Consider the following 16,324-nt stretch of genomic DNA (forward strand, 5'->3'; position numbering starts at 1 on the left):
TTGTATTACATCCCTACAGGTATTATACATGTATATGTATTGCTTTGTGTGAATTGAGAAGGGGGGCCTTTCAGATGGTTTTGTCCCAGGCCCAGTCAAAGCTGTCAGCGGCCCAGCACACGCACGCACGCACGCACGCACGCACGCACACAGCCTGTCATGAATGAAAAATGTCCCAAGGCCAAATATATCATCGTAGCACACTTGCTCTAAAGGTGTCGTTTGCATGTGTATGCAAAGCATGCTTTCATGCAAAGCTGTATGGGGAAACATTTTATCATGCATCCGGCCCCAAAAACCTGTGGCTATACTCTCTCCTCTTTTTTTTTATACAAGCGCTGGGCTGAGATGGATAGGCGACACAGCTTTTTATTTATGACTGTCTCTGTGCCTGTAAAGACATTTCGATTTCAATTTAGAGCCAATTCAATTTGCATAGATACTGGGTATTTTAGTGCGCTGTTAGGGGCCTTTACAGCAGCGCATGTCAGAAAAAGCCCATTGAGGCCTTTTTAACATCTACGGTCTGCAAAAAGGGGATTTCTGACAGAAAAAAGTTTGTGTGTGTGCGTGTGCGTGTGCGTGTGCGTGTGCGTGTGCGTGTGCGTGTGCGTGTGCGTGCATTTGCATGCGTGTGCGTTTGTGTGTGTGTGTGAGCGTATGTGCGTGCATGGGTGTGTGTTCATGTGCCAGCCTTTTTAATTCAAAACTATAAAACATTGGAGAAGAAGTCAATTTCAGCTGCCAGGTTGCTGTGTTATCGCACGGAATGATAATTAAGTGCTCCGAATCTGACGTCAGCATTTAACTCATGCAAGTAATAGTATGACTGTTATCCAATAGTTCATAGATTTCAGTCAGGGCTGTTGCGAAGGTTTTGGATGCCCTTACCATAACTGATCAGGAGCCCCCCTCATAATTAAATAATAATACTGATCAGGGCTCTAAATTAAATTAACCAAAATGGCTAGTAGATGTTAATATTACTAGACACACTCACTAATGGGTGAAAGTGGCTAGTTGGTATTTTCTACCTGCCAAACTTAAATTTCACCAGCATTTGGCCGGTTGGCTGGTGCTAATTTAGAACCCTGATAATAATAATAATCTACTCATTAATATATGTTTTGTAATGTAATTCAATATATTTTTTAATGACAATAGACAATCTCAATTTAAGAGGCCCCAATTTTGGAGGAAAAGTGGTTGGTGTCCCAAGCACCGGTTGGTGCCCTGAACACTCTGCTTCTGTCTAGCGGTGGCCCTGATTTCAGTATACTTCCATCATCAATCCATCTATCATAATTGCATCAATTATATGCTTTAACACAAATATACAAGAATATGTGACCATACTAATAAACACATACACACATAAATACACATACACACACATACACACACACACACACACACACACACACACACACACACACACACACACACACACACACACACACACACACGCACACAAACACACACACACACACACACACACGCACGCACACACACACACACACACAAACACACACACACGCACACGCACACACACACACACAAACACACCTGAACACTAAGCAAACACGACCCCTCCGCATCTCATAGGTGACTCTAATCTCCTCATCTATTGACTGCCAAGTAAGTCTGCAAATACAGCAGGCAATCGGCCTGTAGGGGAGAGCAGTAGGCGGACCAGTGGGGGGGAGCAATAACTGTGGAGGCCATGAGAGGCTCCCTGCGCTGTGCTGTGCTGTGCCCACACACATACACACACACACACACACACACGCTGTCAATCTCCTGAAAAAAAGATGAGCCACATCACACAACACGCTAACTCATCCATGTCCCTCTGGTACTACTGACCGGGGCCGCTGACAGCTTCGGCTGGGCCCGGGACAAAGTCATCTGAAAGACAGCCATTTCTAGGGCCCCCTTCACCCTTTGCCCGGGACGGCTCACCCTTTCTTATATCCTTTTGTTGGCGTCCCTGCTGCTGACTGACATCCTGCTCACTATTCAACTGTAGGGATCAATAGTGGCCCGTAGGAATGGACAACATCTCTCAAGGTGACCATCACAAAATTAGTTTAGGATATTGCAGTATTGTCACAGGATGTGATTTCTTTCTCGTATAAGCCAAAAACAAACATGGAGTTGAAGAGCAAGGGACAATTATATGGTATGGTGTGGTATGGTATGGGGAGTGCATTCAGATGGGACGTATTAGAGAAGTGTTTATCAACTGGTACTCTACAGCCCCCGGGGGTCGCTAGGGAGCCCTACGAAGGGCCTTGAGAAGGAGGAATTTATTTAGCACTTAACCGAGAAAGTTACTAAAATCAGGTTATGTGCCCAGGGCCATAAACTAGATGGGGGAGGGATGGGGCATCTATGGTAGGAGCCATTTATTTTTTCAATCCAATTCCATTTGAATTTATCTACAGCCTTGGTCTCAGAACACTTGACAATTTACAGATTAGTAATATGTAAAATACGGATGAAACATAAGATAATACTAGTAAACATAAACTACATAAACAGAAGATCAACAGAAGATCAACAAATGGATAACATTTCAATTCAAATTGAATAAACAAATACAATCTACGGCATGTGCGCATCATATAACTTCCTTGAGGCTTCTTAAGGCCTTAATGTGTTGAGTGACTACTGGAGATTCAAAGAGTAGGTTAAAGTCCGCACATTCAAACATCTGACTTTGGAGCAGGACAAGGAAATGACCAGATAAAAAAGAGAATAAGAACACTTCAACCAGTTATTTTCTGCTCGAAATATCACAGAAAAAACAAAATAAGTGGGTGCAGAACATCCTGCAGTTGAAGCTGACTTTCTCTTTTATCTGGACTAGTGGAGATTGCCTGCACTTTTCAAGGAGCAAACAGGATGTAGTCAAGGACACGCGTGGCTCTTACTGAATGCTGCATCCTGTCTTACTACAGTAGAGTGTACAGTATATATTACCGTATTCTGTACCTCTCCCCACTCACACTGTGTATGTTGCTGTGTATGCCCCCCATCCCACCCTACCTACCCCCTTTACATGTTGCTTTGGATAAAAGCATTTGCACAACACATTTCGCCTGTGCCCCGTGCGTCATCATGTTCGCTCAGGCCTACACTCCTGCAAAGCTGCGCAGAGATCTTTGAACTTCTGCATTTGCTGTGTACTGTACAGTAGTATGTTACTGCCTCTGCTGGGCTGGACTGGGATCGAAAAACAGCCTAGGCATTTTTGGCATAGACAAGGCCCTCACACAGCCCCCCTGCTTTTTCTACTCTATTATGAATAGCTCAGTCTGCTGCCTATATTAAAGGGCCGATGGACTCATTTGTAGTGTGGGCCAGTCTGTGAGGGAAAAAATATCGACCCCTATGAAGACTGTCGTTCCACCGGGAAAATGTCCTGTATGGCAGATCACCACAGTCAAGCCCAGCGCCATTGTATCGTGCCACTTTTACTTAACCCATTGATGCTGGATGTTGCGTTGCGCAACATTGGCCCTGGCGCCTGGAGCTGCATGACGCAACATTCAGGCACATGAGATTATAAACAATTTTAATAAAAATCTTGGTATGTAACAGCTGAATGAACACATTCTAATGCAAGATGAGGGTCTTAGCGTTTAAATGCAACATATTGCATGTTTTTAAGCGATTCAGAGGCTGAGATATTTTGTTTTTATAGGCTGAGGGCAACTTTTCTTAAAAGGGGCTTAGGCATTCAGCAGCCTTCTTTGTAGGTGCTTTAGGCATCCATGGGTTAAGATGAAAGCATCTGTAAAATGTAATGTAATGTAATGCTGTGAAACACTTTGAATGCCTAGATTATGTCCCACTGATCATTGGACATGTGGTGATGTACAGCATGTGGTCACTCTGTCCCATTAGATAGACCAGTGGTTCCCAACCTATGGGTCGGGACCCCCCTTATGGGTCGCCAAAGATCCACAGGGGGTCGCGGAGCCCTCTTGATTTTAAGGGGTTTCGTTTTAAATATAGGCCTATATAGCCCATGTTGAATAAAAGACAAAGCATTTAACTAATAAATGCATAGACGCAACAAATTGTAAGTGCTACATTAAACATTTATTCTATATTTGACCAAAGACGAATTGAGGAATAAAATAACTAAAATAAGTTTTCGCAGGAAACGGAGGGCATCTTGTGACTCCCTCTCGTGCGGGCGCTCGCGTGGTTGGGTCACCAAAGCTTACAATAGTAAAAACATGGGTCCCTTAAGAAAAAGGTTGGGAACCACTGAGATAGAAGGAGCAAAGCTGTGCACATAACCCGACATCATATTAATTACAAATAGTGCCACATCAACATCACATGACAGATCCGAGGAAGAGCTCGGGTGTGAAGTCAAAACATGTGAGGGTAATCTCAGACCTATATCAGCCTCGCTGAGCATGGGCAACATCTGAATACACAGCCCCTACTGTGCATGCTTTATATATCTGGTAGTCAGAATGCTTGTAATGTGTTAGTTGAAGAAAATCTGTGGTGTGGGGATGATGTTGCAATGCTGTATTAAAGTTTATGAGTCAGTGAGGTTTTGCACGACCACGGCCTACCTGAGTATTGCTGCAGGCAGTTATGACAGTTCTGGGGTGCATTTCTCGAAACCAGTTGATATCTATGTTAGCTACTTTGTTGGTTGAAATGCAATTTCCCATTGACAAATACCCAAGTTGCTAACTGGCTAACAACTACTTTTTCCAGAAATGTACCCCTGAAGGCAAAAGGGGCTCAAACCCAGTAAAGGGCGGTGAGTGTAGATAACATACACTGTATGTACTATATATCACATATATCAGCTACTGAGGTTGACTAGGAGGAATTGTGATGGGCGATAGTTTTTTTAGCTTCAAGCTGACGTTTCACCTGAAACGTCTAATAGGAGAGTTGTGTAAACAGGGGACCAGGAAGTCGGTTGGTGATGTGATTCACGTACGGGTAGATTAAAATATTTCTAAACAGCAACTTTCTCTTTGCTGGAGACTAACACAGAATCATTACATACTAAACAAAAAGATTATGTACAAACGAATTAGGCCTACATTTACCTTTACCACATTTTCTGTGTTGTACGGCCACCTCTAAGTGACTACTTCTATTGGAACTAAAGTCAATGGTGATTTACATGTAAAACGCTCTGTGAGGCTCCATGAAGGCCGCCATTGCAGTGAAAAGATTGGACCAGTGAGGTCTAAGGGAGTGACGTAACTCTCTTAATAGACGGCTCTGTGAAACCCAAATGTGCCTTGGAACCATGGGAGTAGTTATTCAGGGTTCCACCTACACCTGGTATGGACCGGTAATCCGGCATACAGGGCAGTTATCAGAGGCTGATTCTTTTGGGTATTTTGTATTTTCTTCCAGACTGGCCGACAATTCAAAGCAAATGTCCACGATTTTTTTGGTCCCAGCTCAGTCCTGTTTCCACCTACAATGGTTGCAGGAGATGAAAAGGATCAGACGTTGAAAATCCAGGGTATTGTCCGTGTCTTTTATTTAACACAGACGGGCTGATGAAAAACGCAGTGAAGTAGGTGTCTTTGTTTTGAAGTTGAATTTAATGATTGAGGGAAAGACAGTTGACTGTCAACCCCTGAATGGAAAGCTGATGGAGAGAGGCGAGGCAAGCACACAGGCAGCCAGAGAGAGATAAGGGCCAGACAGTGGACGGAGAGGAGGACAGAAAAACACCCAGAGAACTATATAATAACTCAACCTCTCAGACAGCCATTCTAATTCAAACAAAAACTGAAAATCTTTTCTGTGCATGTGAAATAAGGGGTCTGCGGCATTGTTTAATTTCAATTTGATTCTTGATAGCCTACAGGTTAAAGCCCACACAACCACAATAGCATAAAAAAATAAATGAGAAAGTCAGCCTCAACCAGCGTTTTTTTTTTTTGTACTTTCCTTCTTCTTCTTCATCATCTTCTTTTTAAAAAAAACATTTTAAATGTCTGATGGGTCCGAAACATCACATAAAAATAATTGCAAAAAGTGTGAGCAAAAAATCCTGTTTGAGGCAGATGGACTTTCACATCTTCTGTTTCAATTTGAGCCAAATATATGCATCATTATTCAGCACACATTGCCATGCTGATGAGAAGTATTTTCACTACAATTATCATTATGTGCTTGTCTGCTTTGCGTTGTTTGTTTGAGGGTTCTTTTGCTCTCTTTGTTTCTTTTCAGGGGTTACATCTGAGTGATTATTTGGATCTTCAAATTAGTGGGCCACTCCACAAAAGTGTGAATTTACGCAGAGCGCCTAATGAATGCATCGTCAGCAAGAAAAGCTCCGCCACAATAAGTGGTTGATTTACAGCCTCTTCAAACCACTGTAGACAACATAACCATTTACACAACCTGTAGACAACATAACCATTTACACAACCTGTAGACAACATAACCATTTACACAACCTGTAGACAACATAACCATTTACACAACCTGTAGACAACATAACCATTTACACAACCTGTAGACAACATAACCATTTACACAACCTGTAGACAACATAACCATTTACACAACCTGTAGACAACATAACCATTTACACAACCTGTAGACAACATAACCATTTACACAACTTGTAGAGTAGACAAAAAATATTTTGATTGTTTGAAACAGACAGGAAACTGCCTTTCGAATAAAACAAAGTAGACTTGGAAAGAATGTATACACTGTTTCAAGTCACCTGTGACAGGTTGGACCTGTCACCTGTTCCATAGAGAGATAAAGTTTTACCCAAAATTTACATTACTTGCCTGTGGGCCAGCAGGGCGGGCACTGGGACCCAGCGGAAGTACAATTGGACGAGGGCAGGTCATTAAGAGTATAAATTTCCGTAAATAGTTTTAAAAGCGAGACGCCAGGTCTGGACTCACCTGGGCTCACTAGTGCTACCTGTCGTTAAGGTGTTGCTGCTGTGGGGTGGTGTAAGAACCCCCTGACCGTCGTTTACACCTGATCTGTAGGCCTGGGTAGAGGTAGGCTCTCCTTGTTGACGTGTGCGTAACTTTGCCAGTCAGCATTTCATTTTACTCTGAATGTTAATTGGTGCTCCTTTGTCTTAGCATCCCGTTGGGTCTGGCTACAACGGGGATACGTGCCGGAATCCCTAAACCCGCTCTGTTGCGCCCTCAGGTAAGCTGGCAAGTATCTAATAGTTTTAATGTAACGCTGTTAAGTAACGGTGTGGTAGATCCCTCTTAATGCTGCCCCTTGTCATCTCTAGGTCGGAGACGCGTTCAACAGCGCGTCGTGGGGTAGGCTATTCCATTGGGGGTGGGGGACACCACCGTTTTTCCCATGTGTTTTTGTTTGTTTTTATAATCCAATGTAATGCGAGCTCTTCGGTAAGGCAGGTTGTAGGGTTTGTGAAAGTGGTCGTGCTGGCTGATATGGTAACTTCCCTGGTGGAACATTAGTGGCCTCTGATTGGCTAACTTTACGCACGGTTACATTGTGAATACGTTTGTGTGCCGTGGTACCTGTTTATATTGGTTTGCTGTGTATTTAAAGTCACTTTTTCATCTTTTGGTTTGATTTGCGTTACTTTTGATTTGCTGTACTTTTATCTTTCACAATGTAGCGGAGTGCGTCTTTTTCATAATATATTGGCTGTCTCAGCCTGACACTGATGTCTACCTAATTCAACTATGCAGCCTGTGATGTAAACTGATGTTACAGTTTGTGAAACTGCGTTATCAATCCACACCTGTCCTTTTGAAAGTGCGCATTTAAAGCATTGATTGAGAAAAGAAAATAGAAAATAAAGAAAAGTATATGTGTCAACAGCTGTGTCCTCATCGATCATCTAGAACCTGTCGGGGAAGTTGATTGTATAACACCTGGGTTGTCTCGCCCTAACGAGACTGGCGTAGTCACTTAAGAATATATTTAATCAGATGGTCAGTGAACCTCCACTCGGTTACACACCCATAGATGAAATGGAAATGGCACTCTACTTATTTGTTCCATCTAAAAATTGTCTTATGTCCCGCCCCTGGCTTTTGCTTCCCTTTTGAATTGAACATCCACTCTCCATATATCTAACTCATTGGTAGTAACTGATTACACCCACCCAGATTACAGAAATCTGAGTGCAAATAGAGTAGCTGCATTCCATTACAGTTACTGTTTCATTAGGTGGCAAACACAATAGAGCTACTATGCTAAAATAAGCAGATTACAGACATGGAGGTACTTTCCTGTTTGGTACAGTATGTTAAGATATCCACTGATTTTGGTCATTCCATGCATTGTCAGAAACACAGACAGAACACGAATAAAAGATTATATCGAAATGCCACACTAATGTTGACGGCAGCAATCATTCAAAGGACCCAGAGACAGCAGTGCATGGGCAAAAATTTGTCAGTTCAATGCGAGCCATGTCTGTAAAAAGCAGTAACAATAGATAAATCCACAGTATTCAGATTATGTTATTCACATTGCGTAACATAATGTATTATATTTACAAACTGCATTTCCAATCATGAATTCTGTAATCTGTAGGGGAATACATTTACCTTCCCAACACTGATAAGTGAAAGTGAAGTGAAAGCCCATTGGGAAACTCCAACTCCCATTGTCATTGTGACACAGCACTCCACAGCACACAAGTGAACACTGCACACTGCACACAACGAAATTGCATTTATGCCTCACCCGTGCAAGGGGGCAGCCCTCAGTGGCGCCCCATGGGGAGCAGTGCGGTGGGACGGTACCATGCTCAGGGTACCTCAGTCATGGAGGAGGATGGAGGAGAGCACTGGTTGATTACTCCCCCCACCAACCTGGCGGGTCGGGAGTCGAACCGGCAACCTCTGGGATGCAAGTCTGACGCCCTAACCGCTCACCTATGACTGCCTGATAAGTATGCAGTGCTTCACTTACGCCCTCTTCAAACCATTACAAAAGCCAAACATAGGCCTAACAAAAACCAAATAGCCAAGGGGACATCTGGGAAGTAGAGGGCATTCTGCATGAGATGAAGAAACACAAGTGAAGTGAGGCTTGATGAGGGAAAGAGAGAAATCAGAAGGGGGAGAGAAATACCAACAGTGTGTGTGTGTGTGTGTGTGTGTGTGTGTGTGTGTGTGTGTGTGTGTGTGTGTGTGTGTGTGTGTGTGTGTGTGTGTGTGTGTGTGTGTGTGTGTGCGCGCGTGTGCGTGCATGCGTGCGTGCATGTGCGTGTTCATTTTGATCTGTTTGCGTGCACAATATCTGTTCTTGATCTGCCAGTTGGTTTGTTTGTTTATTCATTTAATATTTGATCTACTTATCAGCATGTGTGTGCTGGTGGGAAAATACTCACTCTGTTTTGATCTCTTGATGGTTGTATGAGACAGGGGCAGGGGGGACAACAGTGGGCGGACTGATGCGCGAGAATCTTTTACATTTCAAACTTTTGTTTTGACACTGTGGTTTCTTTATGAGAAAACAATTGTCGTCGCACACTCAGAAGAACTTCATGCAGTACATTTAATGAGATCAACCTTTCGACCTTGATGAAGGCGTAAGCCAAAACGTTGGTCTCATTAAATGTACTGCATGAAGTTCTGAGTGTGCGACGACAATTGTTTTCTCATTGTTTTTTCATAAAGTTTACTATTACCGCCGTGCGCTCCTCACACGGTGTGCGTTCACTAAAACCAAAGAAAGACACTGTGGTTTCTGTCATGTGTTACTCTGAAACTTCGGCATGATTATTCATTACTTAAGTTATCATGTTAAGAAAAGCTAGCTAGATGTGCGCGAGCCATATACAGCCATTTTAAGAGCCATATCTGGCTGGCGAGTCCTAGGTTGCCAACCCCTGGTCCTGTTTGAATAATTCTGATGGAAATAAATGCCTAGAGAATATTAGGCTATGTGAGCGTGCCTTGCGCTATGACATTGCTTTCAACAGACTATAAAAAAATTGCAAGGTAATTTGATAACCATAGCAACCAAGCTGGAGAATGACAATGGTGTATGCAGCTTGCACTGCTCAACAAACCAATTATTTATCAGTCTTTGTTTTGATTTATGTGAGTTGTTCCAACTGTGAATGCAGGCCTATACTGCTGCACACGTCAGTGAACCTAATGTTAATTAGTCTTTCGATTTTTCTGTGGGGTTTGCCTCGTGCAAAGAAAGAAGACTGAGTTTTCACTTTTCTTTTCAATAAAGTGAAGGGGACCCATAGAAGTGCATTGGAATGTGGGTGTGTCTCAAGACCCCCCTGACACAGCCGCTATCTACGCCAAATGGTGTGACAGTACAATGACAAAATACAATCCAAATTCACTTGTTGTATGTATTATGGCATGTTGTGTGTACGCAGTAAGGATACATGAGTGACCCAAGACCCTTTGCCATCACCACCATGGTTGCAGGGGGTTTGGTGCATGTGTGAGTACGTGTGTGAGCGTGGATGTGTGTGAGCGTGGATGTGTGTGTGCGTGCATGTGTGTGTGCGTGCTGCGTGTTTGTGCGCATGGGTGTGTGTGTGTGTGTGTCTGTGTGTGTGTGCGTGCGTGTGTGTGTGTGTGTGTGTGTAACTCACCTCCTTGTTTGGCTGCTTGGCGCTGGGCGTCACGGCGTTGGCTTCGCTCAGCGCCGAGAAGGAGCGTGGCCTGATCTCCGGGGCGGGCACCGTGAGGGGCATGGGGTCCTTGGAGAGCGCCCCGTAGCCCGGGGTGTTGCTGCCCAGCAGAGGGAGGGCGCCGGCAGGGCCCTGGGCGTCCGAGTCCCCCCACCTGCCCAGGGGCCTCTCGGGAATGCTGAACAGATGCACTATCAGGAAGATGCCCCACGTCAGCGCCGAGAAGAAGAAGATGACCTGGTACTCCGAGCCCAGCAGGGCGCCCAGCGACGAGTGGCCCCAGTCCATGGCGCCAATCAGGTATCCGAAGGCTCCCCCGAGACCTGGGGAGAGGGGTCAGAGAGGAATGCAATCAGGATGACGCTCTACAGGACATCAGTGATCCCCAACCAGGCGCTTGTGTACCAGGCACTGGCCTCTGTAGGCCATATATCTATTTCAAATAGACGTCATTGGTGCCAGGCGCAGAGATCGGCAGCCTGGATTCAATAGTTAAAATTACCTGTTTTTAAAAATTTTCCTTGAATCAGGGCCTTGCTGTCAACATGGCGACAGGAGAAAGGAGAAGTTCTAAAGAGTATGTCTCACTACTAGACTGAACAAGGTTGAAATCGGGTCATTTTTTAATATGTGGCACTGGATTGTAAGCTAATGATTCCGGGTTGCCCATCACTGAACACGAGCAACCGTATCTCACGCCTTTCGTAAAGTCTTCACGAAAATAATAGATTAATTTTCACGCTGCCTATTCACTTGAATTGCCCGACTGTTGCCTAGCGACCCACTAGTTTGATGCCCTTTCGGTAGCCTACCGTCACATGGTAATCAAACATTTCAAACAAGCAATTTAGGGTTAGGTTTAGGGTCAAGGTTAGGGTTAAGGTTAGGGTTAAGGTTAGGGTTAGGTTTAGGGTTAAGTAGGGTTAAGGTTAGGGTTAGGTTTAGGTTTAGGTTTAGGTTTAGGGGACATAAGGCGTAAGTACCGAAAGGGCGTCGAATTAGTGAGTCCCGAGTGTATCAGCACTGTTCTGTCAGCACCCCCTCCCCGCCCCTGCAGACATTTGGATAACCATAGCAGCAGTGGGGCAATTCAAGTGAATAGGCAGCGTGAAAATTAATCTATTATTTTCGTGAAGACTTTACGAAAGGCGGGTAATAACGTGAATGCACCACGAAAATTACTCTATTTTTTTCGTGAAGACTTTACGAAAGGCGTGAGATAGGGCTCACACAAGGGGTAGGTAAGCACACTGCGAGCTATATGGAAAAATGTAATAATCACAAAGGTATGTAGCAGAAGACAAGATACAGAGCATGACTTAGTTAGGGCGCAACTCACGGCATGACAAAAAAAATCTTAGGGGGGTATGCAAGACAAAGAAAGGTTGGCACTACACAGCACAACAGTACAGCGATATGACTCATGTTCCAGCATGTGGCGTTTGAGGTGAATGCTCTGATTGCAGCAGCAGAACACAAAGACCTGGAAGAGAGTGACTAATGTTTGGATGCTATTATGTGCTAACAACCTTGAAACGTCAGTCACTTTGTTTGCACCAAATAATAAAAAAAAAACCTGTAAGCTGAAGTCAGGGCCACTGACAGCTTTTTCTGTGCCCAGGAAAAAAAAGTAATCTGAAAGGGCCCCCCCAACCATTACATACAATGTCATGAAAACCCAATTTTGGGCCCCCTGTCTCCCTGGGTCAGCTGGCCCCCTTGTCCCCCCCCAGGTGGCTTTCCTGGCTGCATTGAGCTCCAGCTCCTTCTTTTCATTGACACTCTCCGACTGTGAGGCACCTGCCAGCTGGATGACATAACGCAGTGTTCTCCAAATGGCGGCCTGCGGGCATGGCAAACCTTTGGCCCGCTATGAGGTTGGACCAAATGAAAACATGTATGTGTGTAATCTGTATCCAAAGCGTTTGGCGATTTGTTTGGCACTCAGTCCCATTTGTGGTTTGTGGTAATTGGAGACCACTGATATAACCTACTATAACCTGGGAGAGAGGTCAGATCTGGCGTGCGTGCAGCTGACATCTAGCTGCTGACATGACAGCTAGGCTGAACTGGTCATCGGGCCTATAGGGCATTTTCCCAGTGGGCCGACAGTCCTTTGGGGCAGATGCTTTTGTTTTTCTTGTTACTGTAACGACTGGCCCACAATTTACACGTAGATGAGTATGGAGGCGCTGGTCTATGGCGAAATTGCCCCAGCCAGTCTTTGGTCCCTGTGTCAAAGTGTCAGGGAGTGCATCTTGGAAATAGACAGCACACCAACACTTCCACACCATACACACCATACACACCATACACACCATACACACCATACACACCACACTCAATGAGTGTTGTTGAGAGACTGGTTGTGTGCCTTTGAATTTACGGCCTTGTGTGGACCAATACATTGGAACTTTGTGTTTTATGTATTTGTCACACATTTTGAACATGACCCTATGGGCCGGTTCTCATTTTTCCGGCGACTGCGTTGACGCAAACGCTTTCAATTCATTTTCAATGGGATGGGGCGATGTCCTCATAAAGGCTGCTGGGATTGCGGCTTTCACAGTTGACGCACGTCAAAAAGTTGAGCTCCCTTCAAAGTTATGCAAATTACTCTCGGCAATCGTAGTGCGTATCCAATAAATGACAAGTACAGGAGGAATTCCCATGACACCAACGGCTATGTTTTTGGCTGCTAACAAGTAGTTTTATGATGGTTTATCATACATTTTATTGTAAGATTCATAGACTACAACAAATGAAGTGCAAGGTCTTTGTGCCTAGGTTCAAAGGATTATGTACATTTTTGATGACAATCAAAACTATGTGCTATGAAATGTGTGAAGTAAACATGTGTCCACAGTAAGGTAAGGGCAGACTTTGATGTTAGCCTACTATCGCTAGTTAGCTTGCCTAATCAATATACACCTATAGAAAGACAGAAAGAGATATTCCCGTTCAGTTTACTCTGTGCCACGTCCCTGCATGTGCAATGACAAAAAGCATTCCGTCAACACAGGGAGGTGCGTCGTGTTGATGAACATTAAACGGCCGGACATATGGGAGCAGGCCGTAACTTGTCAACGGGTCACGAAAATATTTTTAAGGGGGTCGCCGCTGAAATAGTTTGGGAACCGCTCCAATAACTTACAGTAGGCCTATACACAGTAATGAGGAAATAAGGAAAGCAGATAAAGCACTCTGGGAGGCGGTTCATCAGTCGGCATGATAACGAAAACGAAACACCAGGGCAATTTTAATGGAGTTAAACTCCTGTAGAAGGCAACTATTCAAAACAAAGTTTGTTTTTGCTTTTTTGAGGGGGGGGGGGGGTCTGCTGAATTATAGTAAATGTGTTTGTGAAAGCCAAATAGATTGGACTGCAGCTGTAGTAGTTCAACATTTCTGCTTTGCCACTCTCTTGGCTTGGCTTGGAAGATAAGAAAATAATTGGCTGTGCATTTTACTTGCATGTTAACATAGTTTTTTTTTACTGCCTATAAACACACAGAAAAAAACAACACCTTGTGCCGATATGTTGTGTGTGCCGACATGCTGCGCGCCACATTCACAATCACAGGGGGTATTGCCTTGATAAAATACACAATATGCTCATAGCTGTTCTGTGCATTAATTAAACAATGCAGCAGTGGGAAAACCCCATTAAGTCGCCCCCGCCCCCAACCCCCTTTTATGCAGGCGCAATGTGTCCTACTGGTACATTTAGATACAGTTAAACAGCATGAGGTAGGCCTACTGTATGACATAATGAAGACAGTAACATTATTTCTTTGTTATGTCTTTGTATGACAGCATGTATGGATAGGGTTTTGTGATACAGTGTCCATTGTATCCATAGATTCTATGTTCTCACATGCACTGTAGCCAGACATAGTCCATCACAGTGTAAAAATGAAGCAATTCCCAAGCGATACTGTACATACAGTATGGCATACAGCAGGGCTGGGGAAACAACCTACTGTATGACGCGAGGGCCGTTTACGGGTTTGAGGCCGTTGCATCCGAACAGCGATATCATTTTAATGTTACGCAGCTTCACATGAAGTATGGCGTATTTTGCAAAGGAATGATAGAAATGACATTTGCAATACAATTAAGTTATTTTCAGGGGACCTAGAGAAGGTGGGGTCTGTTTCAAAAGGTGTCTGCCTTCAATAGCTTATAGGCCTAAAGTGCAGGGGGAAATCCTGCTTTGTGTATATGCTACGGCCCTTGGAGGAATTTGAAGTGGCCCCTGGAATGAAAAAGTCCCCCCCCTGGCATACCACAAACTTGCAGCACAAACACATGAAGATGAAGTGGAGATTTAAAAGGAAGTGAAAACAAATATTATCACTTTGCTGCTGCTTTCTTTCTGAACAAATGAATAAACCGAATACAGCTCAAGTAAATAAAACAATGCAAATACAAACAACATCAGCAAGAAACAGAATCCTCAAATAGAGATGTAATTAAAAACTTTCTTGAACAAATTAGATACTTTGGAAATAGATTAGCCAGCATTATTAATGTATAGTTAGTTTGTTTAATGAATTATGAGCATGATGCAACATTTAGTGTGTTGACTGTTCATGATGACACACATTTCCTTGACTTGGGCCTTGATCACACATATGCAGATTTTTTTTAAAGATAGTTTTTTTATCCATTTACAGTACATATCAACACAGCATGTGGATAAAAAAAACACCATTGTGACAGTTGCGTTTTAGACATCTCCACTTCAGTTAACTCCAGGCCGTTTAAAAAAAAAATCTACTATACAAATCTAAAACCCCTGTAAGCAAAAGGCCCATGCGGCTGCGTTTACACAAAATATCCATGATGTACATGTAAACAGAATCTTAGAGGGAACATGTAGATGACTTCCAAACGTGTGCTCAGACCATTACATTACTCTACATTTGGCAGACGCATTTTTAACCAAAGTGACTTACAATCAAGGACATAATCATAGCCGGCATCAATAGTAGAAACAAAGTGCACAGGAAACACACAGTGAAAACAAAAACAAGTGCAGATGCTAAGTAGGGTTAGTTTTTTTTAAAAAAAAGGTCTTTAAGTTATTAGTGTAGTACAGTGGTTCCCAACCTTTTTCTTCAGGGACCCAAGTTTTTACTATTGTAAGCTTTGGTGACCCAACCACGCGAGCGAGCGCACGAGACAGAGTCACAAGATGCCCTCTGATTCCTGGGGAAACTAATTTTAGTCATTTTATTCCTCAATTCGTCTTTGGTCAAATATAGAATAAATGTTTAATGTAGCGCTTACAATTTGCTGCTTCTATGCATTTATTAGTTAAATGCTATGTCATTTATTCAACATGGGCTCTATATATTTCAAATGAAACCCCTTAAGATCAAGAGGGCTCCGCGACCCCCTGTGGATCTTTGGCGACCCATAAGTTGGGTCCCGACCCATAGGTTGGGAACCACTGGTGTAGTAGATAGTAGCTCCCAGGGTACAGGGGGAAGGGAAGGGGGCTGGGGGGGTAGGGGTGTTGCTGTGGTGGGTGCCATGATGGTGCCTTGGGTACAACAAGTTTCAGTTGGTGTATTTTGTCAAAATGTCAATGCTGTTTTAGCCACCAATGTTCAAAATGTTGCCGGGAATAACTTTTAGGCCTCCCCCATGTCATTAGTATTTTTAGTTATCAGGGCC

The 16,324-nt window shown here is 43.7% G+C and overlaps 1 protein-coding gene and 1 long non-coding RNA gene across 2 annotated transcripts in view; one reads left to right on the forward strand and one right to left on the reverse strand.

The window, feature by feature from the left end:
- Positions 1 to 16,324, reverse strand: part of slc45a2 (solute carrier family 45 member 2) — a 55,777-nt gene that overhangs the window by 21,138 nt on the left and 18,315 nt on the right. The window contains exon 3 of the mRNA XM_063210123.1: positions 10,601 to 10,962. Within this exon, the coding sequence (XP_063066193.1) occupies positions 10,601 to 10,962 (362 nt within the window). The remainder of the gene's footprint in view (positions 1 to 10,600; positions 10,963 to 16,324) is intronic.
- LOC134458035 (uncharacterized) lies at positions 6,934 to 7,876 on the forward strand. The gene is made up of 3 exons (XR_010036520.1): positions 6,934 to 7,034; positions 7,122 to 7,191; positions 7,283 to 7,876. It is a non-coding gene; the product is annotated as an uncharacterized LOC134458035 (long non-coding RNA).

This window comes from Engraulis encrasicolus, chromosome 11, assembly GCF_034702125.1.
Source record: "Engraulis encrasicolus isolate BLACKSEA-1 chromosome 11, IST_EnEncr_1.0, whole genome shotgun sequence".
In the NCBI taxonomy this organism is placed as follows: Eukaryota; Metazoa; Chordata; class Actinopteri; order Clupeiformes; family Engraulidae; genus Engraulis; species Engraulis encrasicolus.